At 49.5% G+C, this 27757-nt stretch overlaps 1 protein-coding gene across 1 annotated transcript in view; it reads right to left on the minus strand.

Annotated features, from left to right (window-relative positions):
* Positions 1–228: 228 nt before the first annotated feature.
* The window catches only part of LOC135520960 (focal adhesion kinase 1-like), a 41558-nt gene continuing 14029 nt past the window's right edge, over positions 229–27757 (minus strand). Inside the window, exons 2-3 of the mRNA XM_064946842.1 lie at positions 13944–14152; positions 229–399 (exon numbers count right to left, since the gene is read on the minus strand). Of these exons, the coding sequence (XP_064802914.1) occupies positions 229–399; positions 13944–14152 (380 nt within the window). The remainder of the gene's footprint in view (positions 400–13943; positions 14153–27757) is intronic.

Genomic DNA, 27757 nt, shown 5'->3' on the forward strand with positions numbered 1-27757 from the left:
ATGCATAAAGGCGGCGGCGTCAAGGCTGTTCAGGTGACAGATCAGTGTAGATGTGGCTTTATACACTATTTCAACGTGGCTATGTAGCCTGCTCCCAGATCAGTTTGTGCTGTCTTGCCAAAGCAACAATGACAATAGGAGTTGGTCAAACAGCACACACGGACAGAACTGGGACCAGGGATCAGCAGTGTAAATATCGCTTCATACAGTATGTCTCTGTCCTAGTTCTTACCTCCACTCGTCCTGAGGGTGGAGCAGCTCGTACCTCTCCCTGACGCGGGACACCCCCATGTCGGGGTGCAGCCAGTGGATGTTCCCTGAGCGCAGGTGGCTGAGACGCAGGCCCAGACAGGAAACACACTTCACCTTGTGGATGTCTGCTATCTTCTGGATGATACCCTGTCAGGGGACACACGTGTAGACACACACTTAGGCTATAGAGTCACTCTGAAAGGAATTTCAGTCAATGTCAATGGACAGACGTGTAGACAGTATACACACTGAGGTTAGAGGAGGAATCACTCAGAGATGAGATTCAAATCAACAACACGTCAGTCATAATCCCTAACAGATCAGTGTGGTTGTGTTCCAAATGGCACCCTATTCCCTTTGCAGACGAAGAGTTTGATTGACAGTAATTGACAGTAATGAACTTTTCTACAGATTGTAGTTTGTGATTCAGAGGGCAGGAGATATAGATAAATAAATAGCAGTCATAGTGACATATTGGTAGTGTGACAGACAGCAGTGGGGAGGGCCTTCCTTGGCCCATCCATCCCTGTAGTCCAGGAGAACCATCTATTCACCCATCCATCCCTGTAGTCCAGGAGAACCATCTATTCACCATCCATCCCTGTAGTCCAGGAGAACCATCTATTCACCCATCCATCCCTGTAGTCCAGGAGAACCATCTATTCACCCATCCATCCCTGTAGTCCAGGAGAACCATCTATTCACCCATCCATCCCTGTAGTCCAGGAGAACCATCTATTCACCCATCCATCCCGGTAGTCCAGGAGAACCATCTATTCACCATCCATCCCTGTAGTCCAGGAGAACCATCTATTCACCCATCCATCCCTGTAGTCCAGGAGAACCATCTTGTCACCATCCATCCCTGTAGTCCAGGAGAACCATCTATTCACCCATCCATCCCTGTAGTCCAGGAGAACCATCTATTCACCATCCATCCCTGTAGTCCAGGAGAACCATCTATTCACCCATCCATCCCTGTAGTCCAGGAGAACCATCTATTCACCATCCATCCCTGTAGTCCAGGAGAACCATCTATTCACCCACCCATCCCTGTAGTCCAGGAGAACCATATATTAACCCATCCATCCCTGTAGTCCAGGAGAACCATCTATTCACCCATCCATCCCTGTAGTCCAGGAGAACCATCTATTCACCCATCCATCCCTGTAGTCCAGGAGAACCATCTATTCACCATCCATCCCTGTAGTCCAGGTGAACCATCTATTCACCCATCCATCCCTGTAGTCCAGGAGAACCATCTATTCACCCATCCATCCCTGTAGTCCAGGAGAACCATCTATTCACCCATTCATCCCTGTAGTCCAGGAGAACCATCTATTCACCATCCATCCCTGTAGTCCAGGAGAACCATCTATTCACCCATTCATCCCTGTAGTCCAGGAGAACCATCTATTCACCCATCCATCCCTGTAGTCCAGGAGAACCATCTATTCACCATCCATCCCTGTAGTCCAGGAGAACCATCTATTCACCCATCCATCCCTGTAGTCCAGGAGAACCATCTATTCACCCATCCATCCCTGTAGTCCAGGAGAACCATCTATTCACCCATCCATCCCTGTAGTCCAGGAGAACCATCTATTCACCATCCACCCCTGTAGTCCAGGAGAACCATCTATTCACCCATCCATCCCTGTAGTCCAGGAGAACCATCTATTCACCACCCATCCCTGTAGTCCAGGAGAACCATCTATTCACCATCCATCCCTGTAGTCCAGGAGAACCATCTATTCACCATCCATCCCTGTAGTCCAGGAGAACCATATATTAACCCATCCATCCCTGTAGTCCAGGAGAACAATATATTAACCCATCCATCCCTGTAGTCCAGGAGAACCATCTATTCACCCATCCATCCCTGTAGTCCAGGAGAACCATATATTAACCCATCCATCCCTGTAGTCCAGGAGAACCATCTATTCACCCATCCATCCCTGTAGTCCAGGAGAACCATATATTAACCCATCCATCCCTGTAGTCCAGGAGAACCATCTATTCACCCATTCATCCCTGTAGTCCAGGAGAACCATCTATTCACCATCCATCCCTGTAGTCCAGGAGAACCATCTATTCACCCATCCATCCCTGTAGTCCAGGAGAACCATCTATTCACCCATTCATCCCTGTAGTCCAGGAGAACCATCTATTCACCCATCCATCCCTGTAGTCCAGGAGAACCTTCTATTCACCACCCATCCCTGTAGTCCAGGAGAACCATCTATTCACCCATCCATCCCTGTAGTCCAGGAGAACCATCTATTCACCCATCCATCCCTGTAGTCCAGGAGAACCATCTATTCACCCATCCATCCCTGTAGTCCAGGAGAACCATCTATTCACCCATCCATCCCTGTAGTCCAGGAGAACCATCTATTCACCCATCCATCCCTGTAGTCCAGGAGAACCATCTATTCACCCATCCATCCATGTAGTCCAGGAGAACCATCTATTCACCATCCATCCCTGTAGTCCAGGAGAACCATCTATTCACCCATCCATCCCTGTAGTCCAGGAGAACCATCTATTCACCATCCATCCCTGTAGTCCAGGAGAACCATCTATTCACCCATCCATCCCTGTAGTCCAGGAGAACCATCTATTCACCATCCATCCCTGTAGTCCAGGAGAACCATCTATTCACCCATCCATCCCTGTAGTCCAGGAGAACCATATATTCACCCATCCATCCCTGTAGTCCAGGAGAACCATATATTCACCATCCATCCCTGTAGTCCAGGAGAACCATCTATTCACCATCCATCCCTGTAGTCCAGGAGAACCATCTATTCACCATCCATCCCTGTAGTCCAGGAGAACCATCTATTCACCCATCCATCACTGTAGTCCAGGAGAACCATCTATTCACCCATTCATCCCTGTAGTCCAGGAGAACCATCTATTCACCCATCCATCCCTGTAGTCCAGGTGAACCATCTATTCACACATTCATCCCTGTAGTCCAGGAGAACCATCTATTCACCCATCCATCCCTGTAGTCCAGGAGAACCATCTATTCACCCATTCATCCCTGTAGTCCAGGAGAACCATCTATTCACCCATTCATCCCTGTAGTCCAGGAGAACCATCTATTCACCATCCATCCCTGTAGTCCAGGAGAACCATCTATTCACCCATTCATCCCTGTAGTCCAGGAGAACCATCTATTCACCCATTCATCCCTGTAGTCCAGGAGAACCATCTATTCACCATCCATCCCTGTAGTCCAGGAGAACCATCTATTCACCATCCATCCCTGTAGTCCAGGAGAACCATCTATTCACCCATTCATCCCTGTAGTCCAGGAGAACCATATATTCACCCATCCATCCCTGTAGTCCAGGAGAACCATCTATTCACCCATTCATCCCTGTAGTCCAGGAGAACCATCTATTCACCCATCCATCCCTGTAGTCCAGGAGAACCATCTATTCACCCATTCATCCCTGTAGTCCAGGAGAACCATCTATTCACCCACCCATCCCTGTAGTCCAGGAGAACCATCTATTCACCATCCATCTCTGTAGTCTAGGAGAACCATCTATTCACCCTTCCATCCCTGTAGTCCAGGAGAACAATCTATTCACCCATTCATCCCTGTAGTCCAGGAGAACCATCTATTCACCCATTCATCCCTGTAGTCCAGGAGAACCATCTATTCACCCATCCATCCCTGTAGTCGAGGAGAACCATCTATTCACCCATCCATCCCTGTAGTCCAGGAGAACCATCTATTCACCCATCCATCCCTGTAGTCCAGGAGAACCATATATTAACCCATCCATCCCTGTAGTCCAGGAGAACCATCTATTCACCATCCATCCCTGTAGTCCAGGAGAACCATCTATTCACCCTTCCATCCCTGTAGTCCAGGAGAACCATCTATTCACCCATTCATCCCTGTAGTCCAGGAGAACCATCTATTCACCCATTCATACCTGTAGTCCAGGGGAACCATCTATTCACCCATCCATCCTGTAGTCCAGGAGAACCATCTATTCACCCATCCATCCCTGTAGTCCAGGAGAACCATCTATTCACCATCCATCCCTGTAGTCCAGGAGAACCATCTATTCACCATCCATCCCTGTAGTCCAGGAGAACCATCTATTCACCCATCCATCCCTGTAGTCCAGGAGAACCATCTATTCACCATCCATCCCTGTAGTCCAGGAGAACCATCTATTCACCCATCCATCCATGTAGTCCAGGAGAACCATCTATTCACCATCCATCCCTGTAGTCCAGGAGAACCATCTATTCACCATCCATCCCTGTAGTCCAGGAGAACCATCTATTCACCCATCCATCCCTGTAGTCCAGGAGAACCATCTATTCACCCATCCATCCCTGTAGTCCAGGAGAACCATCTATTCACCCATCCATCCCTGTAGTCCAGGAGAACCATCTATTCACCATCCATCCCTGTAGTCCAGGAGAACCATCTAGTCACCCATCCATCCCTGTAGTCCAGGAGAACCATCTATTCACCCATTCATCCCTGTAGTCCAGGAGAACCATATATTCACCCATCCATCCCTGTAGTCCAGGAGAACCATCTATTCACCATCCATCCCTGTAGTCCAGGAGAACCATCTATTCACCATCCATCCCTGTAGTCCAGGAGAACCATCTATTCACCCATTCATCCCTGTAGTCCAGGAGAACCATCTATTCACCATCCATCCCTGTAGTCCAGGAGAACCATCTATTCACCCATTCATCCCTGTAGTCCAGGAGAACCATCTATTCACCATCCATCCCTGTAGTCCAGGAGAACCATCTATTCACCCATTCATCCCTGTAGTCCAGGAGAACCATCTATTCACCCATCCATCCCTGTAGTCCAGGAGAACCATCTATTCACCATCCATCACTGTAGTCCAGGAGAACCATCTATTCACCACCCATCCCTGTAGTCCAGGAGAACCATCTATTCACCCATCCATCCCTGTAGTCCAGGAGAACCATCTATTCACCACCCATCCCTGTAGTCCAGGAGAACCATCTATTCACCATCCATCCCTGTAGTCCAGGAGAACCCTCTATTCACCCATCCATCCCTGTAGTCCAGGAGAACCATCTATTCACCCATTCATCCCTGTAGTCCAGGAGAACCATCTATTCACCATCCATCCCTGTAGTCCAGGAGAACCATCTATTCACCCATCCATCCCTGTAGTCCAGGAGAACCATCTTGTCACCCATCCATCCCTGTAGTCCAGGGGTGAAATCTAGTCACCCATCCATCCCTGTAGTCCAGGAGAACCATCTATTCACCATCCATCCCTGTAGTCCAGGAGAACCATCTATTCACCCATTCATCCCTGTAGTCCAGGGGTGACATCTCGTCACCCATCCATCCCTGTAGTCCAGGGGTGACATCTCGTCACCCATCCATCCCTGTAGTCCAGGGGTGACATCTCGTCACCCATCCATCCCTGTAGTCCAGGAGAACCATCTATTCACCCATCCATCCCTGTAGTCCAGGAGAACCATCTATTCACCCATTCATCCCTGTAGTCCAGGAGAACCATCTATTCACCATCCATCCCTGTAGTCCAGGAGAACCATCTATTCACCCATTCATCCCTGTAGTCCAGGAGAACCATCTTGTCACCATCCATCCCTGTAGTCCAGGAGAACCATCTATTCACCCATCCATCCCTGTAGTCCAGGAGAACCATCTATTCACCATCCATCCCTGTAGTCCAGGAGAACCATCTATTCACCCATCCATCCCTGTAGTCCAGGAGAACCATCTATTCACCATCCATCCCTGTAGTCCAGGAGAACCATCTATTCACCCACCCATCCCTGTAGTCCAGGAGAACCATATATTAACCCATCCATCCCTGTAGTCCAGGAGAACCATCTATTCACCCATCCATCCCTGTAGTCCAGGAGAACCATCTATTCACCCATCCATCCCTGTAGTCCAGGAGAACCATCTATTCACCATCCATCCCTGTAGTCCAGGTGAACCATCTATTCACCCATCCATCCCTGTAGTCCAGGAGAACCATCTATTCACCCATCCATCCCTGTAGTCCAGGAGAACCATCTATTCACCCATTCATCCCTGTAGTCCAGGAGAACCATCTATTCACCATCCATCCCTGTAGTCCAGGAGAACCATCTATTCACCCATTCATCCCTGTAGTCCAGGAGAACCATCTATTCACCCATCCATCCCTGTAGTCCAGGAGAACCATCTATTCACCATCCATCCCTGTAGTCCAGGAGAACCATCTATTCACCCATCCATCCCTGTAGTCCAGGAGAACCATCTATTCACCCATCCATCCCTGTAGTCCAGGAGAACCATCTATTCACCCATCCATCCCTGTAGTCCAGGAGAACCATCTATTCACCATCCACCCCTGTAGTCCAGGAGAACCATCTATTCACCCATCCATCCCTGTAGTCCAGGAGAACCATCTATTCACCACCCATCCCTGTAGTCCAGGAGAACCATCTATTCACCATCCATCCCTGTAGTCCAGGAGAACCATCTATTCACCATCCATCCCTGTAGTCCAGGAGAACCATATATTAACCCATCCATCCCTGTAGTCCAGGAGAACAATATATTAACCCATCCATCCCTGTAGTCCAGGAGAACCATCTATTCACCCATCCATCCCTGTAGTCCAGGAGAACCATATATTAACCCATCCATCCCTGTAGTCCAGGAGAACCATCTATTCACCCATCCATCCCTGTAGTCCAGGAGAACCATATATTAACCCATCCATCCCTGTAGTCCAGGAGAACCATCTATTCACCCATTCATCCCTGTAGTCCAGGAGAACCATCTATTCACCATCCATCCCTGTAGTCCAGGAGAACCATCTATTCACCCATCCATCCCTGTAGTCCAGGAGAACCATCTATTCACCCATTCATCCCTGTAGTCCAGGAGAACCATCTATTCACCATCCATCCCTGTAGTCCAGGAGAACCTTCTATTCACCACCCATCCCTGTAGTCCAGGAGAACCATCTATTCACCCATCCATCCCTGTAGTCCAGGAGAACCATCTATTCACCCATCCATCCCTGTAGTCCAGGAGAACCATCTATTCACCCATCCATCCCTGTAGTCCAGGAGAACCATCTATTCACCCATCCATCCCTGTAGTCCAGGAGAACCATCTATTCACCCATCCATCCCTGTAGTCCAGGAGAACCATCTATTCACCCATCCATCCATGTAGTCCAGGAGAACCATCTATTCACCATCCATCCCTGTAGTCCAGGAGAACCATCTATTCACCCATCCATCCCTGTAGTCCAGGAGAACCATCTATTCACCATCCATCCCTGTAGTCCAGGAGAACCATCTATTCACCCATCCATCCCTGTAGTCCAGGAGAACCATCTATTCACCATCCATCCCTGTAGTCCAGGAGAACCATCTATTCACCCATCCATCCCTGTAGTCCAGGAGAACCATATATTCACCCATCCATCCCTGTAGTCCAGGAGAACCATATATTCACCATCCATCCCTGTAGTCCAGGAGAACCATCTATTCACCATCCATCCCTGTAGTCCAGGAGAACCATCTATTCACCATCCATCCCTGTAGTCCAGGAGAACCATCTATTCACCCATCCATCACTGTAGTCCAGGAGAACCATCTATTCACCCATTCATCCCTGTAGTCCAGGAGAACCATCTATTCACCCATCCATCCCTGTAGTCCAGGTGAACCATCTATTCACACATTCATCCCTGTAGTCCAGGAGAACCATCTATTCACCCATCCATCCCTGTAGTCCAGGAGAACCATCTATTCACCCATTCATCCCTGTAGTCCAGGAGAACCATCTATTCACCCATTCATCCCTGTAGTCCAGGAGAACCATCTATTCACCATCCATCCCTGTAGTCCAGGAGAACCATCTATTCACCCATTCATCCCTGTAGTCCAGGAGAACCATCTATTCACCCATTCATCCCTGTAGTCCAGGAGAACCATCTATTCACCATCCATCCCTGTAGTCCAGGAGAACCATCTATTCACCATCCATCCCTGTAGTCCAGGAGAACCATCTATTCACCCATTCATCCCTGTAGTCCAGGAGAACCATATATTCACCCATCCATCCCTGTAGTCCAGGAGAACCATCTATTCACCCATTCATCCCTGTAGTCCAGGAGAACCATCTATTCACCCATCCATCCCTGTAGTCCAGGAGAACCATCTATTCACCCATTCATCCCTGTAGTCCAGGAGAACCATCTATTCACCCACCCATCCCTGTAGTCCAGGAGAACCATCTATTCACCATCCATCTCTGTAGTCTAGGAGAACCATCTATTCACCCTTCCATCCCTGTAGTCCAGGAGAACAATCTATTCACCCATTCATCCCTGTAGTCCAGGAGAACCATCTATTCACCCATTCATCCCTGTAGTCCAGGAGAACCATCTATTCACCCATCCATCCCTGTAGTCGAGGAGAACCATCTATTCACCCATCCATCCCTGTAGTCCAGGAGAACCATCTATTCACCCATCCATCCCTGTAGTCCAGGAGAACCATATATTAACCCATCCATCCCTGTAGTCCAGGAGAACCATCTATTCACCATCCATCCCTGTAGTCCAGGAGAACCATCTATTCACCCTTCCATCCCTGTAGTCCAGGAGAACCATCTATTCACCCATTCATCCCTGTAGTCCAGGAGAACCATCTATTCACCCATTCATACCTGTAGTCCAGGGGAACCATCTATTCACCCATCCATCCTGTAGTCCAGGAGAACCATCTATTCACCCATCCATCCCTGTAGTCCAGGAGAACCATCTATTCACCATCCATCCCTGTAGTCCAGGAGAACCATCTATTCACCATCCATCCCTGTAGTCCAGGAGAACCATCTATTCACCCATCCATCCCTGTAGTCCAGGAGAACCATCTATTCACCATCCATCCCTGTAGTCCAGGAGAACCATCTATTCACCCATCCATCCATGTAGTCCAGGAGAACCATCTATTCACCATCCATCCCTGTAGTCCAGGAGAACCATCTATTCACCATCCATCCCTGTAGTCCAGGAGAACCATCTATTCACCCATCCATCCCTGTAGTCCAGGAGAACCATCTATTCACCCATCCATCCCTGTAGTCCAGGAGAACCATCTATTCACCCATCCATCCCTGTAGTCCAGGAGAACCATCTATTCACCATCCATCCCTGTAGTCCAGGAGAACCATCTAGTCACCCATCCATCCCTGTAGTCCAGGAGAACCATCTATTCACCCATTCATCCCTGTAGTCCAGGAGAACCATATATTCACCCATCCATCCCTGTAGTCCAGGAGAACCATCTATTCACCATCCATCCCTGTAGTCCAGGAGAACCATCTATTCACCATCCATCCCTGTAGTCCAGGAGAACCATCTATTCACCCATTCATCCCTGTAGTCCAGGAGAACCATCTATTCACCATCCATCCCTGTAGTCCAGGAGAACCATCTATTCACCCATTCATCCCTGTAGTCCAGGAGAACCATCTATTCACCATCCATCCCTGTAGTCCAGGAGAACCATCTATTCACCCATTCATCCCTGTAGTCCAGGAGAACCATCTATTCACCCATCCATCCCTGTAGTCCAGGAGAACCATCTATTCACCATCCATCACTGTAGTCCAGGAGAACCATCTATTCACCACCCATCCCTGTAGTCCAGGAGAACCATCTATTCACCCATCCATCCCTGTAGTCCAGGAGAACCATCTATTCACCACCCATCCCTGTAGTCCAGGAGAACCATCTATTCACCATCCATCCCTGTAGTCCAGGAGAACCCTCTATTCACCCATCCATCCCTGTAGTCCAGGAGAACCATCTATTCACCCATTCATCCCTGTAGTCCAGGAGAACCATCTATTCACCATCCATCCCTGTAGTCCAGGAGAACCATCTATTCACCCATCCATCCCTGTAGTCCAGGAGAACCATCTTGTCACCCATCCATCCCTGTAGTCCAGGGGTGAAATCTAGTCACCCATCCATCCCTGTAGTCCAGGAGAACCATCTATTCACCATCCATCCCTGTAGTCCAGGAGAACCATCTATTCACCCATTCATCCCTGTAGTCCAGGGGTGACATCTCGTCACCCATCCATCCCTGTAGTCCAGGGGTGACATCTCGTCACCCATCCATCCCTGTAGTCCAGGGGTGACATCTCGTCACCCATCCATCCCTGTAGTCCAGGGATGACATCTCGTCACCCATCCATCCCTGTAGTCCAGGGGTGACATCTCGTCACCCATCCATCCCTGTATTCCAGGGGTGACATCTCATCACCCATCCATTCCTGTAGTCCAGGGGTGACATCTAGTCACCCATCCATCCCTGTAGTCCAGGGGTGACATCTCGTCACCCATCCATCCCTGTAGTCCAGGGGTGACATCTCGTCACCCATCCATCCCTGTAGTCCAGGGGTGACATCTCGTCACCCATCCATCGCTGTATTCCAGGGGTGACATGAGGACTCCAGGGGAACCATCTATCTATAACAGTAGATAGAATTGAAAGAACAGCTTGGCAGAGTTACACTGAATGATAGATCGTCCTCTCTCTCTTCCAGGAAGAGATTGTCATTGTGTGCAGAAGCAAGGGAAGGGGAGTGGGGCGGGTTAAATAATCCATCATTGAAATGCCACTATGGGGCTTATGACACAATCTGAGAAGTGACACCCCTGCTTGGTTAAAATGATTAACGAGACGACCTCCCCATCTCTTTCAGGGATGACACGTTCCATCACATCCCTCAACATCATCTGACATCACTACTTCAGGTATTGAAGTTAGAGGCCATTGAAGCAGAAATTAGAAGCAGTCTACTTTGAAATGAAGCGCGTTGCCATTCCAGAGCCAGACACCTAACAGAAGAGATGGTAGCAAAGCCTTTTGGAATCTTTTCCAAGAAACACCTGTTTAATCACCTATTTAACTAGCTATTCTTATCACCTCCTAAACTCTCTTAGTCTTGTTTCATCTGAATAGAAGTCATTATTAAACGGGGATGGAAGACACTAAATGTAGAAATGTCAACCTCATAAATACCCGGGTTGTGTCCAGTAGGGAGAAAACGTTTTGAAACACTTTAAAATTGTGATGTAGTCCGAGGTACTAAGTGAATTTGTCTAATAAGAAAACTTGTTTTCATTTTCTGTTACAAAACATTGTAGCTACAGTGTGACCTACTGAACGGCAGGTAGCCTAGCGGTTAAGAGCTTTGGGCCAGTAACCAAAAGGTTGCTGGTTCGAATCCCCGAGCCGACTGGTTGAAACATCTGCCAATGTGCCCTTGAGCAAGGCATTTAACCCTAATTGCTCCTGGAAGTCGCTCTGGATAAGAGCGTCTGCTAAATGACTAAAATGTAAATGTTAAAGGAACATCGCCCAGGTGACAGGGGGAGTTCTACAGTGAGACGCTCAAGTCCCAAATGACTGTCTGCATATGACACATTTCCATACAGTGTTTTACCAAAAAGGCCCAAAATGCTCTGTTTCCATCTAAAGGCGTCCGCATGCCTCAGTTCAGCTGGTGGCTAGCCTGAAGTCGTCTAGGCGAACTGAATGAGTGTCCTCGCATACTCCCTTAAAAAAACCTTTGCTTGAAAAACTAGAAAAAATACACAATAGTACTGTTTGTCCATTTAGAGAAGCCGTAGCTGGAGTACACTTCAGCAAAATAGTCAGAATTAATCGAAGATAACTCAAGAAATCTGTCATTCATTTGGACGTTTATGCGGAGGAGATCTTGGTTGAGCAATTTTACATCGAACTAAGACGTTTGGTGCAGTATTTCTCAATTTAAAAAATTGCATGAAAGCAGGTCGTCTCTCATTGAATGACAACAAAGTCTTTATTGAACAATACCTACTGTTGACCAATCACCAACAAAGGGGCCTAGACTTCAGCTACTGAATTCGGCCTCAAGAAAGATGTGTGCCTGAACAGCCGGAAAAACCCTTATCGAAATCCAAAACTAACTAAACATCACAAAATGGCATCATAATATATTCACTTAACTCTTCCTAACTGTTTTGGCTGGGAACCATTTGGAAGCCTTCAGCAGGCCGGCACCCGTGTCCCACTGGGCCATGGCTCCGGTGGACTTGCTCTCACCTGGGGCCAAAGCCAGGCCACTGGTACATTTACATAACAAGGCAAACTGTGGACTTTAACACCTAATCACAAAGCACCTTCTCACAAGTCCTCACTGTCAGCCCTAGCTATGGAAACACCATTTCCCTAGTATACCATTAGGGTGTCTTTTTTGATTTCACCTTTATTTAACTAGGCAAGTCAGTTAAGAACAAATTCTTATTTACAATGACGGCCTACCAGGGAACAGTGGGTTAACTGCCTGTTCAGGGGCCGAACTAGTGTAATTCTGATGTTAAAGTTGAAAAGCAGCAATAGTGCACTTCTTTTGACCAGCGACTATAGGGCTGTATAGGGAACAGGGAGCCATTTGGGACACTCAGGGTGTTGATAGGTAACTGTCTGTCTGTCTAGTACGTAGAGTTGATAGGTAACTGTCTGTCTGTCTGTCTGTATGTCTGTCTGTCTAGTAGGTAGAGTTGATAGATAACTGTCTGTGTGTCTGTCTAGTAGGTAGAGTTGATAGGTAACTGTCTGTCTGTCTGTCTGTCTAGTTGGTAGAGTTGATAGGTAACTGTCTGTCTGTCTGTCTGTCTAGTTGGTAGAGTTGATAGGTAACTGTCTGTCTGTCTGTCTAGTTGGTAGAGTTGATAGGTAACTGTCTGTCTGTCTGTCTGTCTGTCTGTCTGTCTAGTTGGTAGAGTTGATAGGTAACTGTCTGTCTGTCTGTCTGTCTGTCTGTCTGTCTGTCTAGTTGGTAGAGTTGATAGGTAACTGTCTGTCTGTCTAGTTGGTAGAGTTGATAGGTAACTGTCTGTCTGTCTAGTAGGTAGAGTTGATAGGTAACTGTCTGTCTGTATAGTAGGTAGAGTTGATAGGTAACTGTCTGTCTGTATAGTAGGTAGAGTTGATAGGTAACTGTCTGTCTGTCTAGTAGGTAGAGTTGATAGGTAACTGTCTGTCTGTCTAGTTGGTAGAGTTGATAGGTAACTGTCTGTCTGTCTGTCTAGTTGGTAGAGTTGATAGGTAACTGTCTGTCTGTCTAGTAGGTAGAGTTGATAAGTAACTGTCTGTCTGTCTTGTTGGTAGAGTTGATAGGTAACTGTCTGTCTGTCTGTCTAGTAGGTAGAGTTGATAGGTAACTGTCTGTCTGTCTAGTAGGTAGAGTTGATAGGTAACTGTCTGTCTGTCTAGTTGGTAGAGTTGATAGGTAACTGTCTGTCTGTCTAGTAGGTAGAGTTGATAAGTAACTGTCTGTCTGTCTAGTAGGTAGAGTTGATAGGTAACTGTCTGTCTGTCTAGTAGGTAGAGTTGATAGGTAACTGTCTGTCTGTCTAGTAGGTAGAGTTGATAGGTAATTGTCTGTCTGTCTGTCTAGTTGGTAGAGTTGATAGGTAATTGTCTGTCTGTATGGACAGTATGTGTCCCTACTGTAGGAATGATAGGGAGAGACTATACAGACAGTAACCTAAAGAAGCATAGTTGCTGTAACTGTGGTAAACTGTGTTTACCCAATCAGCTGCTCAGCTCACCCTGATGTCAGTGGCGTCTCCATGGCGGATGTGGCTGGCCCAGGTGGATGGTTCACTGTTGCTCTCCAAGTAGTGGTGGATCTTGAGCACCCGGTCCATGGTCCCCGGCTTCGACACCCCACCGCCCAACCCAGCGTGGTGGTTCAGGTTGGGGTCCAGGTACGCTGACGCCATGCTTCCTTTGGTGGGGGCTAGCTGTCTGTCATATTCTGAAGGTAGAGAGACAGAGGGGAGAGAAAGAGAGAGAGCGAGGAGGGATGCAAAGAGAGAGATAGGGGAGGGAGAGGTAGAGAGTGAGAGTGAGAGTGAGAGTGAGAGTGAGAGTGAGAGCGAGAGCGAGAGCGAGAGCGAGAGAGAGAGAGAGAGAGAGAGAGAGAGATAGATAGATAGATAGATAGATGAGATAGATGAGATAGAGGAGGTAGATAGATATATGAGATAGAGGAGGTAGATAGAGAGAGATAGGGGAGATAGAGGAGGTAGAGAGAGAGAGAGAGAGAGAGAGATATATTGAATTGAATTGAATTGATATAGGAGATAGGAGGTAGAGAGAGAGAGATATAGGAGATAGAGGAGGTAGAGAGAGAGAGAGAGAGAGAGGAGGTAGAGAGAGAGAGAGAGAGATAGAGGAGATAGAGGGGGTAGAGAGAGAGGAGGTAGAGAGAGAGAGAGAGATAGAGGAGATAGAGGAGGTAGAGAGAGAGGAGGTAGAGAAGGTAGAGAGAGAGAGAGAGAGATAGAGGAGATAGAGGAGAGAGAGAGAGAGAGAGAGAGGAGGTAGAGAGAGAGAGAGATAGAGGAGATAGAGGAGGTAGAGAGAGAGAGAGAGAGGAGATAGAGGAGGTAGAGAGAGAGGAGGTAGAGGAGGTAGAGAGAGAGGAGGTAGAGAGAGAGAGAGAGAGAGGAGATAGAGGAGATAGAGAGAGAGAGAGAGAGGGGAGGTAGAGAGAGAGAGATAGAGGAGATAGAGGTGGTAGAGAGAGAGGAGGTAGAGAGAGAGAAGGCTTCAGGTGAATTCCCACTAGACGACTGTGTAACTTTCTCACCATTATAACTTCATCTGTAATCAGTAACAAAAGTGGACGGCTGGACAGACTGGCAGATAACAGTGAGGTCTGCAGGTTGAAGTGGACTGAGCTGGGCTTGCTACAGTAGGCTGGCCAGACAGCTGGGTGGCTTTGGAGAGTGAGCAGGGAGCAGCACTGTCAGAAGCACTGCCAGCATTACAACAACCCTCCTCACCAACCACAAACTGGGGCCATTATACATAAGCTGTTTGGATTGTGGTAGAAACGGTCAGGGGTGAAATTTGGGGTGTGTGTGTGTGTGTGTGTGTGTGTGTGTGTGTGCGTGGGGGGGGGGTGTATGGTAATAGGTACAGCGAAGACAGTACCGCTGTGCTTGTTAAAACATGGCTTTTCTAGTGTTTTGGAAAGACTGACCCAGAGCAGCTCAGTGACATTCCTCAGCCTTCCTGACTGTATCTGCTGTTGGTAACATCACTAGAATAGAGCACCACAGGAAAACCTGCCCTTAACACCAAAAACACACACATTCTCAGATGGCGACCTCTTCGATGGTACTTTCTGGTAACCCAGGCAGAACACGTGTTTGAAGACAGAGGTAAATATCCTAACTCTTGACAATCAGTCAGACAACATTGAAGCAATGGAGATCAGTACAGACACAACTGGTCCATTTGACTGGTCCAACTTCCTTTCAGAGTTGTTCTTTAATAAACTCCTGTCAAACTCAATTCAAACACTACTATTCTGATCTAACACCAGCACAGCAACAACAGTCCAATCAGTCACTCCTCCTACCTTTACTGATGAAGGGCCAGCAGGTACACTCCACTGTAGAATTCCGTAGTGACAACATCAGTGCTATAGCAAGAGCACACTAGGTTACCCAGTAGAGTATGTCCACTAGGTTACACAGTAGAGTCTGTCCACTAGGTTACACAGTAGAGTATGTCCACGAGGTTACACAGTAGAGTATGTCCACGAGGTTACACAGTAGAGAATGTCCACGAGGTTACCCAGTAGAGTCTGTCCACGAGGTTACACAGTAGAGAATGTCCACTAGGTTACCCGGTAGAATATGTCCACTAGGTTACACAGTAGAGTATGTCCACGAGGTTACCCAGTAGAGTCTGTCCACTAGGTTACACAGTAGAGAATGTCCACTAGGTTACACAGTAGAGAATGTCCACTAGGTTACACAGTAGAGTCTGTCCACAAGGTTACACAGTAGAGAATGTCCACGAGGTTACACAGTAGAGTATGTCCACGAGGTTACACAGTAGAGTATGTCCACGAGGTTACACAGTAGAGAATGTCCACTAGGTTACCCAGTAGAGTCTGTCCACGAGGTTACACAGTAGAGAATGTCCACTAGGTTACCCGGTAGAATATGTCCACTAGGTTACACAGTAGAGTATGTCCATGAGGTTACCCAGTAGAGTCTGTCCACTAGGTTACACAGTAGAGAATGTCCACTAGGTTACACAGTAGAGAATGTCCACTAGGTTACACAGTAGAGTCTGTCCACAAGGTTACACAGTAGAGAATGTCCACGAGGTTACACAGTAGAGTATGTCCACGAGGTTACACAGTAGAGTATGTCCACGAGGTTACACAGTAGAGAATGTCCACTAGGTTACCCAGTAGAGTCTGTCCACGAGGTTACACAGTAGAGAATGTCCACGAGGTTACACAGTAGAGTATGTCCACGAGGTTACACAGTAGAGTATGTCCACGAGGTTACACAGTAGAGAATGTCCACGAGGTTACACAGTAGAGTATGTCCACGAGGTTACACAGTAGAGTATGTCCACGAGGTTACACAGTAGAGAATGTCCACTAGGTTACCCAGTAGAGTCTGTCCACGAGGTTACACAGTAGAGAATGTCCACGAGGTTACACAGTAGAGTATGTCCACGAGGTTACACAGTAGAGTATGTCCACGAGGTTACACAGTAGAGAATGTCCACTAGGTTACCCGGTAGAATATGTCCACTAGGTTACACAGTAGAGTATGTCCACGAGGTTACACAGTAGAGTCTGTCCACGAGGTTACACAGTAGAGAATGTCCACGAGGTTACACAGTAGAGTCTGTCCACGAGGTTACACAGTAGAGTATGTCCACTAGGTTACACAGTAGAGTATGTCCACTAGGTTACACAGTAGAGAATCGACAGATCCATGGGATTTCTTCTTGGTTTCTTCCAGGCACAAACACACTTCTTCTTACCCACACATTCCTCTCTCTCTCTCTCTCTCTCCCATACACACACACACAAAGTGAACAACACATTCACGTCTTTCCTGTCCAGTCACGTCACATCCTGGTTCTCACAATGCGTCCTGTCCGCTCAGGAGCCACAGTGAGTCATCACTCCTGTCTCCTCACACGGCACAGAGCTCTTCCTGGCTGAGAAGAGGAGAAGCCTGTGCTGTGATCAACATGTCACTGCTGTTTCGTGGTAGAGCTCTTCCTGGACTGAACTGAGGAGGGCGAGGCCAGAGTCCTCTCTGCAACACAACATAGCTCCTCTCTCTTCCTGAGCTGAGGGGAAGGCGAGGCAAAGCCCAGAAGCCTGTCTATATTCACAACAGAGTCCTCCAGCTCCACAACACAACACAGTCCTGTGAATAATGGGAATGCTGTGAACACAGTCAGGCTGCTAGCCTATAGCCTAACTCCCCCATGGCTGCTGTTACCCAGGCAAGACAGAATGAGGTTCAGTTCCACAGGAAGAGAGAGGCAGGCTGTGATTGGCTTGGTGACAGACGGAGTTGAGTAAACAAGGCGTGCTTAGTGGGAGCCCAGCCAACATGGTGGATTGGATGATAGGAGGGCCGGCCTGGGAGGAGTCAACAACATGGTTGATAGGAGGATAGTAGGGCCGGCCTGGGAGGAGTCAACAACATGGTTGATAGGAGGGCCGGCCTGGGAGGAGTCAACAACATGGTTGATAGGAGGATAGCAGGGCCGGCCTGGGAGGAGTCAACAACATGGTTGATAGGAGGGCCGGCCTGGGAGGAGTCAACAACATGGTTGATAGGAGGATAGGAGGGCCGGCCTGGGAGGACAACAGCATGGTTGATAGGAGGATAGGAGGGCCGGCCTGGGAGGAGTCAACAGCATGGTTGATAGGAGGATAGGAGGGCCGGCCTGGGAGGACAACAACATGGTTGATAGGAGGATAGGAGGGCCGGCCTGGGAGGACAACAACATGGTTGATAGGAGGATAGGAGGGCCGGCCTGGGAGGAGTCAACAACATGGTTGATAGGAGGATAGTAGGGCCGGCCTGGGAGGAGTCAACAACATGGTTGATAGGAGGATAGTAGGGCCGGCCTCGGAGGAGTCAACAACATGATTGATAGGAGGATAGGAGGGCCAGCCTGGGAGGAGTCAACAGCATGGTTGATAGGAGGATAGGAGGGCCGGCCTGGGAGGACAACAACATGGTTGATAGGAGGATAGGAGGGCCGGCCTGGGAGGAGTCAACAGCATGGTTGATAGGAGGATAGGAGGGCCGGCCTGGGAGGACAACAACATGGTTGATAGGAGGATAGTAGGGCCGGCCTGGGAGGAGTCAACAACATGGTTGATAGGAGGGCCGGCCTGGGAGGAGTCAACAACATGGTTGATAGGAGGATAGTAGGGCCGGCCTGGGAGGAGTCAACAACATGGTTGATAGGAGGATAGGAGGGCCGGCCTGGGAGGAGTCAACAGCATGGTTGATAGGAGGATAGTAGGGCCGGCCTGGGAGGAGTCAACAACATGGTTGATAGGAGGATAGGAGGGCCGGCCTGGGAGGAGTCAACAGCATGGTTGATAGGAGGATAGGAGGGCCGGCCTGGGAGGACAACAACATGGTTGATAGGAGGATAGTAGGGCCGGCCTGGGAGGAGTCAACAACATGGTTGATAGGAGGATAGTAGGGCCGGCCTGGGAGGAGTCAACAACATGGTTGATAGGAGGATAGTAGGGCCGGCCTGGGAGGAGTCAACAACATGGTTGATAGGAGGATAGGAGGGCCGGCCTGGGAGGAGTCAACAGCATGGTTGATAGGAGGATAGGAGGGCCGGCCTGGGAGGACAACAACATGGTTGATAGGAGGATAGTAGGGCCGGCCTGGGAGGAGTCAACAACATGGTTGATAGGAGGATAGTAGGGCCGGCCTGGGAGGAGTCAACAACATGGTTGCTAGGAGGATAGTAGGGCCGGCCTGGGAGGAGTCAACAACATGGTTGATAGGAGGATAGTAGGGCCGGCCTGGGAGGAGTCAACAACATGGTTGATAGGAGGATAGGAGGGCCGGCCTGGGAGGAGTCAACAGCATGGTTGATAGGAGGATAGTAGGGCCGGCCTGGGAGGAGTCAACAACATGGTTGATAGGAGGATAGGAGGGCCGGCCTGGGAGGACAACAACATGGTTGATAGGAGGATAGGAGGGCCGGCCTGGGAGGAGTCAACAGCATGGTTGATAGGAGGATAGTAGGGCCGGCCTGGGAGGAGTCAACAACATGGTTGATAGGAGGATAGGAGGGCCGGCCTGGGAGGAGTCAACAGCATGGTTGATAGGAGGATAGTAGGGCCGGCCTGGGAGGACAACAACATGGTTGATAGGAGGATAGTAGGGCCGGCCTGGGAGGAGTCAACAACATGGTTGATAGGAGGATAGGAGGGCCGGCCTGGGAGGAGTCAACAGCATGGTTGATAGGAGGATAGTAGGGCCGGCATGGGAGGACAACAACATGGTTGATAGGAGGATAGGAGGGCCGGCCTGGGAAGAGTCAACAACATGGTTGATAGGAGGGCCGGCCTGGGAGGACAACAACATGGTTGATAGGAGGATAGTAGGGCCGGCCTGGGAGGACAACAACATGGTTGATAGGAGGATAGTAGGGCCGGCCTGGGAGGAGTCAACAACATGGTTGATAGGAGGATAGGAGGGCCGGCCTGGGAGGAGTCAACAGCATGGTTGATAGGAGGATAGTAGGGCCGGCCTGGGAGGACAACAACATGGTTGATAGGAGGATAGGAGGGCCGGCCTGGGAGGAGTCAACAACATGGTTGATAGGAGGGCCGGCCTGGGAGGACAACAACATGGTTGATAGGAGGATAGTAGGGCCGGCCTGGGAGGACAACAACATGGTTGATAGGAGGATAGTAGGGCCGGCCTGGGAGGAGTCAACAACATGGTTGATAGGAGGATAGGAGGGCCGGCCTGGGAGGAGTCAACAGCATGGTTGATAGGAGGATAGTAGGGCCGGCCTGGGAGGAGTCAACAACATGGTTGATAGGAGGATAGGAGGGCCGGCCTGGGAGGAGTCAACAGCATGGTTGATAGGAGGATAGTAGGGCCGGCCTGGGAGGACAACAACATGGTTGATAGGAGGATAGGAGGGCCGGCCTGGGAGGAGTCAACAACATGGTTGATAGGAGGGCCGGCCTGGGAGGACAACAACATGGTTGATAGGAGGATAGGAGGGCCGGCCTGGGAGGAGTCAACAGCATGGTTGATAGGAGGATAGTAGGGCCGGCCTGGGAGGACAACAACATGGTTGATAGGAGGATAGTAGGGCCGGCCTGGGAGGAGTCAACAACATGGTTGATAGGAGGATAGGAGGGCCGGCCTGGGAGGAGTCAACAGCATGGTTGATAGGAGGATAGTAGGGCCGGCCTGGGAGGACAACAACATGGTTGATAGGAGGATAGGAGGGCCGGCCTGGGAGGAGTCAACAACATGGTTGATAGGAGGGCCGGCCTGGGAGGACAACAACATGGTTGATAGGAGGATAGTAGGGCCGGCCTGGGAGGGCAACAACATGGTTGATAGGAGGATAGTAGGGCCGGCCTGGGAGGAGTCAACAACATGGTTGATAGGAGGATAGGAGGGCCGGCCTGGGAGGAGTCAACAGCATGGTTGATAGGAGGATAGTAGGGCCGGCCTGGGAGGACAACAACATGGTTGATAGGAGGATAGGAGGGCCGGCCTGGGAGGAGTCAACAACATGGTTGATAGGAGGGCCGGCCTGGGAGGACAACAACATGGTTGATAGGAGGATAGTAGGGCCGGCCTGGGAGGACAACAACATGGTTGATAGGAGGATAGTAGGGCCGGCCTGGGAGGAGTCAACAACATGGTTGATAGGAGGATAGGAGGGCCGGCCTGGGAGGAGTCAACAGCATGGTTGATAGGAGGATAGTAGGGCCGGCCTGGGAGGAGTCAACAACATGGTTGATAGGAGGATGGGAGGGCCGGCCTGGGAGGAGTCAACAGCATGGTTGATAGGAGGATAGTAGGGCCGGCCTGGGAGGACAACAACATGGTTGATAGGAGGATAGGAGGGCCGGCCTGGGAGGAGTCAACAACATGGTTGATAGGAGGGCCGGCCTGGGAGGACAACAACATGGTTGATAGGAGGATAGTAGGGCCGGCCTAGGAGGAGTCAACAACATGGTTGATAGGAGGGCCGGCCTGGGAGGAGTCAACAACATGGTTGATAGGAGGATAGCAGGGCCGGCCTGGGAGGAGTCAACAACATGGTTGATAGGAGGATAGGAGGGCCGGCCTGGGAGGAGTCAACAGCATGGTTGATAGGAGGATAGGAGGGCCGGCCTGGGAGGAGTCAACAGCATGGTTGATAGGAGGATAGTAGGGCCGGCCTGGGAGGACAACAACATGGTTGATAGGAGGATAGGAGGGCCGGCCTGGGAGGAGTCAACAACATGGTTGATAGGAGGGCCGGCCTGGGAGGAGGAGTCAACAACATGGTTGATAGGAGGGCCGGCCTGGGAGGAGGGGTCAACAGCATGGTTGATAGGAGGATAGTAGGGCCGGCCTGGGAGGACAACAACATGGTTGATAGGAGGATAGGAGGGCCGGCCTGGGAGGAGTCAACAACATGGTTGATAGGAGGGCCGGCCTGGGAGGACAACAACATGGTTGATAGGAGGATAGTAGGGCCGGCCTGGGAGGACAACAACATGGTTGATAGGAGGATAGTAGGGCCGGCCTGGGAGGAGTCAACAACATGGTTGATAGGAGGATAGGAGGGCCGGCCTGGGAGGAGTCAACAGCATGGTTGATAGGAGGATAGTAGGGCCGGCCTGGGAGGACAACAACATGGTTGATAGGAGGATAGGAGGGCCGGCCTGGGAGGAGTCAACAACATGGTTGATAGGAGGGCCGGCCTGGGAGGACAACAACATGGTTGATAGGAGGATAGTAGGGCCGGCCTGGGAGGAGTCAACAACATGGTTGATAGGAGGATAGGAGGGCCGGCCTGGGAGGAGTCAACAGCATGGTTGATAGGAGGATAGTAGGGCCGGCCTGGGAGGAGTCAACAACATGGTTGATAGGAGGATAGGAGGGCCGGCCTGGGAGGAGTCAACAGCATGGTTGATAGGAGGATAGTAGGGCCGGCCTGGGAGGACAACAACATGGTTGATAGGAGGATAGGAGGGCCGGCCTGGGAGGAGTCAACAACATGGTTGATAGGAGGGCCGGCCTGGGAGGACAACAACATGGTTGATAGGAGGATAGTAGGGCCGGCCTAGGAGGAGTCAACAACATGGTTGATAGGAGGGCCGGCCTGGGAGGAGTCAACAACATGGTTGATAGGAGGATAGCAGGGCCGGCCTGGGAGGAGTCAACAACATGGTTGATAGGAGGATAGGAGGGCCGGCCTGGGAGGAGTCAACAGCATGGTTGATAGGAGGATAGGAGGGCCGGCCTGGGAGGAGTCAACAGCATGGTTGATAGGAGGATAGTAGGGCCGGCCTGGGAGGACAACAACATGGTTGATAGGAGGATAGGAGGGCCGGCCTGGGAGGAGTCAACAACATGGTTGATAGGAGGGCCGGCCTGGGAGGAGGAGTCAACAACATGGTTGATAGGAGGGCCGGCCTGGGAGGAGGGGTCAACAATATGATCAATGAGATGATAGGAGGGCCGGCCTGGGAGGAGGAGTCAACAACACACAAAGCTTTTGTGAATGTGAGGAAAGATTGTCAATTATACTGACAAGATCGTCAAGCGACCGCTCTAACAATGGAATTTTTTATTATTAATTTTTTATTATTAATATATATATATATTAAGATATTTTTTTCTTCTAACAATGGAAATACATGTCCTCAAAGACAGAAGGCAGGCGGGAGGAGGCCAGATCAGGTAGGACCATTTAGATGGAAGATACACATGTGAACAATAGGGCATAGAGATCGATAGAGGACTCATCATTGTATCTGTGCACTTAAAACGTCTGTGATAGCCTCAATGGTGCTGCCCATACTATCTCCATTATAAAGTAGTACATTTTCTCATTTTTCATTGGCCGATTTCCCAACTCATAGGAATCCCCACCCAGTTGACTACTTTAAAATGGTGGAAGCCCTCAACGACAACGCTAAAACGGGTTATATCCATGATGAGTCCTATATCCATCTCTATGACAACAGGAATAACCCCGATTTTTTTTTCCAAAGATGACAAAAAGCCACGTGAGTCCACATATCAGTGCATTCATTCGTATCAACCTAACCATTACAAAATGTAGTAGTCAGCCAGTCAGTAGTCAGCCAGTCAGTCAGTCAGTAGTCAGCCAGTCAGTAGTCAGCCAGTCAGTCAGTCAGTCAGTAGTCAGCCAGTCAGTAGTCAGTCAGTCTGTAGTCAGCCAGTCAGTAGTCAGCCAGTCAGTCAGTCAGTAGTCAGCCAGTCAGTAGTCAGCCAGTCAGTAGTCAGCCAGTCAGTAGTCAGCCAGTCAGTAGTCAGTCAGTCTGTAGTCAGCCAGTCAGTAGTCAGCCAGTCAGTAGTCAGCCAGTCAGTCAGTAGTCAGCCAGTCAGTAGTCAGACAGTCAGTCAGTCAGTCAGTAGTCAGCCAGTCAGTCAGTAGTCAGCCAGTCAGTAGTCAGCCAGTCAGTCAGTAGTCAGCCAGTCAGTAGTCAGCCAGTCAGTCAGTCAGTAGTCAGTCAGTCTGTAGTCAGCCAGTCAGTAGTCAGCCAGTCAGTCAGTAGTCAGCCAGTCAGTAGTCAGCCAGTCAGTCAGTAGTCAGCCAGTCAGTATTCATCCAGTCAGTAGTCAGCCAGTCAGTCAGTCAGCCAGTCAGTAGTCAGTCAGTAGTCAGCCAGTCAGTAGTCAGACAGTCAGTCAGTCAGTCAGTCAGTCAGTAGTCAGCCAGTCAGTCAGTCAGTAGTCAGCCAGTCAGTCAGTAGTCAGCCAGTCAGTAGTCAGCCAGTCAGTCAGTCAGTAGTCAGTCAGCCAGTCAGTCAGTAGTCAGCCAGTCAGTCAGTCAGTAGTCAGCCAGTAGTCAGCCAGTCAGTAGTCAGCCAGTCAGTCAGTCAGTAGTCAGTCAGCCAGTCAGTCAGTAGTCAGTCAGTCAGTAGTCAGCCAGTCAGTCAGTAGTCAGCCAGTCAGTAGTCAGTCAGTCAGTAGTCAGCCAGTCAGTCAGTAGTCAGCCAGTCAGTAGTCAGTCAGTAGTCAGTCAGTAGTCAGCCAGTCAGTCAGTAGTCAGTCAGTCAGTAGTCAGTAGTCAGCCAGTCAGTCAGTAGTCAGTCAGTCAGTAGTCAGCCAGTCAGTCAGTCAGTAGTCAGTCAGTCAGTCAGTAGTCAGTCAGTCAGTAGTCAGTCAGTCAGTAGTCAGCCAGTCAGTCAGTAGTCAGTCAGTAGTCAGTCAGTAGTCAGCAGAGCAGGCACAAGGACAGTGATGAGGGGGAAGTATAGCCTAGCCTATCTGCTGACTCTGCTAGTTTATGGATTGACCAACAGTCACCTCTAACTGAGATACTCTCTCGCACACACTCAATCCAACATCAATCAAAATACTTGTTTATTCGATGTTGTCATCAGGTCATTGCCGTGGGATGTTTAGTTATCAAATGAATTCTTCATTTCCTTGTAGTATGGACAAAGCTTGGTATATAAGCTTAGATAATATAATCAATAGAGTAGCCCACTGTCTGTCTAGCTCGTGAGAGTTTTGACCTCATGACTCTAGTTGTACTGTAGTCTCATCCTAAAGAGATTGTGTAACAGTGTCTCGTGGCTCAGAGGGATTGACTGTGGGACTGCAGTCTTCTCTCTAGGTTAGTTATTGACAGTAGTCTGAGCCCACATTGGCCAGAGCAACGCTGCTATAACAACACGTGTCAATTCCAATGAAAGTCAAACAGCACTTCATCAGCACTACTGAGCAACCATACATTTCTGTTCCACTGTTTCGCTGCGGTGAAGAAAAACTTGGCCTTTTTCCCAACTCACAGAGGGCCCATTCAGCAGCTAGGCCAGGCTATCTCCAGGGAGAGCCCGTTCAGCAGCTAGGCCAGGCTATCTCCAGGGAGGGCCCATTCAGCAGCTAGGCCAGGCTATCTCCAGGGAGGGCCCATTCAGCAGCTAGGCCAGGCTATCTCCAGGGAGAGCCCGTTCAGCAGCTAGGCCAGGCTATCTCCAGGGAGGGCCCATTCAGCAGCTAGGCCAGGCTATCTCCAGGGAGGGCCCATTCAGCAGCTAGGCCAGGCTATCTCCAGGGAGGGCCCATTCAGCAGCTAGGCCAGGCTATCTCCAGGGAGAGCCCATTCAGCAGCAAGGCCAGGCTATCTCCAGGGAGGGCCCGTTCAGCAGCTAGGCCAGGCTATCTCCAGGGAGGGCCCATTCAGCAGCCAGGCCAGGCTATCTCCAGGGAGAGCCCATTCAGCAGCTAGGCCAGGCTATCTCCAGGGAGGGCCCATTCAGCAGCCAGGCCAGGCTATCTCCAGGGAGGGCCCATTCAGCAGCTAGGCCAGGCTATCTCCAGGGAGGGCCCATTCAGCAGCTAGGTACACACACACAAGTGTATACACACACGCACGCACGCACACACACACACACACACACACACACACACACACACACACACACACACACACACACACACACACACACACACACACACACAAGTCAATATTTCTAAGAAGGTAGTGAATGCATGGTCTCAAAACCTTGTTTGGAGAACATAGACATGTAGAACAGGGCTGTTAATTCTAGACCTGAAGGGAAAGGACCTCACCCAACTGCTTGCTGTGCAGCCGATGGATTCATTTCATTGGTCTACTCTGACTAGGGGGAATCAGGTCTGGTATCCACTCCTGTCTGAACATACAGACTATTTGATTTATTCCTTATTTTACCAGGTAAGTTGACCGAGAAGACATTTTCAAACACAGCAACAACCTGGGGAATAGTTACAGGGATGAATGAGCCAATTGGAAGCTGGGGATGATTAGGTGGCCATGATGGTATGAGGGCCAGATGGGGAATTTAGCAAAGACACCAAGGTTAAGACACATACTCATACAATACGTGCCATGGGATCTGTAGAGACCACAGAGAGTCAGGACTAGGGTTGCACATTTTGGGGAATATTCAGAGGTGGAAACGTTCCATGGGAATTAACGGGACTATATGGGAATTAATGGGGATGAACGGAAATATATGCAAATTAATATGAATTCCAATTAAATGTAAATGTTTTTTGCATTGCATATATTTACCATATCATATGGAGACAGAAACATAAACCTTTTACCTCATCATAAGTACACATACAGTAATTGTAAATGATTAAATCCTTCCAATAGAAATACAAAAAACTATTTAGTTACGAATTGAACTTTAATTAAATGAGTTGACTCTTCACATGGGATGATTTCACTGAACAACAAAAGAAAGGGAATATCTAATGTTCCCCAATGAACCATCGCGTCTTCCAAAAATGTTCTCAACATACATCTGTAAAATGATAGTCTGGAAACTAAAGCTTTGGTAGTCTTCCTCTCAGGCTTCCATGTCTTCTCCCTGGACCTCCTGAACATCAGACTCTGAGGCCTCATGTTCACTGTCCCTTTCCAACCTTGTTGAGGACGGCTCGTTGTCAGAGTCAAAAAGCCTCAAATTTGCCTGGATGGTCACCAATTTTCCAACCCTTGTATTCGTCAGCCTGTTGTGTGCTTTGGTGTGTGTGTTCCCTACCAAGAACCAGATGCGCTCTGAGACGGCTGATGTTGGTGGGATTTGGAGGATGATGGAGGCAACGGGAAAGAGTCTCAGATCCACATAGTCCCTTCCACCAGGTGGGTGATGAGATATGTTGGCACGACTGCCATATTGTATCTCCATCCCAAAGCCCTTGCACTTCGTCAGACTGCCAAGAACCTTGCCCTCATCCAGGCCAAGGTGGCGAGACACGGTAGTGATGACACCATAGGTCTTGTTGATCTCTGCACCAGACAGGATGCCCTTGCCAGCATACCTGGGGTCCAACGTGTACACTACGGCGTGTATGGGCTTCAGGCAGAAGTCTTCACACTTTTTGATGTATTTCAGAACTGCAGTTTCCTCTGCTTGGAGCAACAGTGAAGATGGGCAAGGCAGTACGGATTTCTTTTCTTACATCTGCAAGCAGAGTCTGAACATCAGACAGGATGGCATTGTCTCCCTCAATCCGTGCAATGACTACTGCTATAGGTTTCAGGAGTTTCAGGCTGCTTACCACTCTCTCCCAAAATCCCGGAGGATCCTCTTGATGGGGCTGTCCATATCGGCAGACTGTGATATGGCCATTTCTTGGAGAGACTCCTTCCCCTCCAGGAAACTGTCAAACATGATGACAACACCACCCCAACGGGTGCTGCTGGGCAGCTTCAATGCGGTGCACTTATTCTTCTCACTTTGCTTGGTGAGGAAGATTGCTGCTATAACTTGATGACCCTTCACATACCTAACCATTTCCTTGGCTCTCTTCTGCCTTCAGCTCATCTG

This window comes from Oncorhynchus masou, chromosome 29 (genome assembly GCF_036934945.1).
Source record: "Oncorhynchus masou masou isolate Uvic2021 chromosome 29, UVic_Omas_1.1, whole genome shotgun sequence".
Lineage (NCBI taxonomy): Eukaryota > Metazoa > Chordata > Actinopteri > Salmoniformes > Salmonidae > Oncorhynchus > Oncorhynchus masou.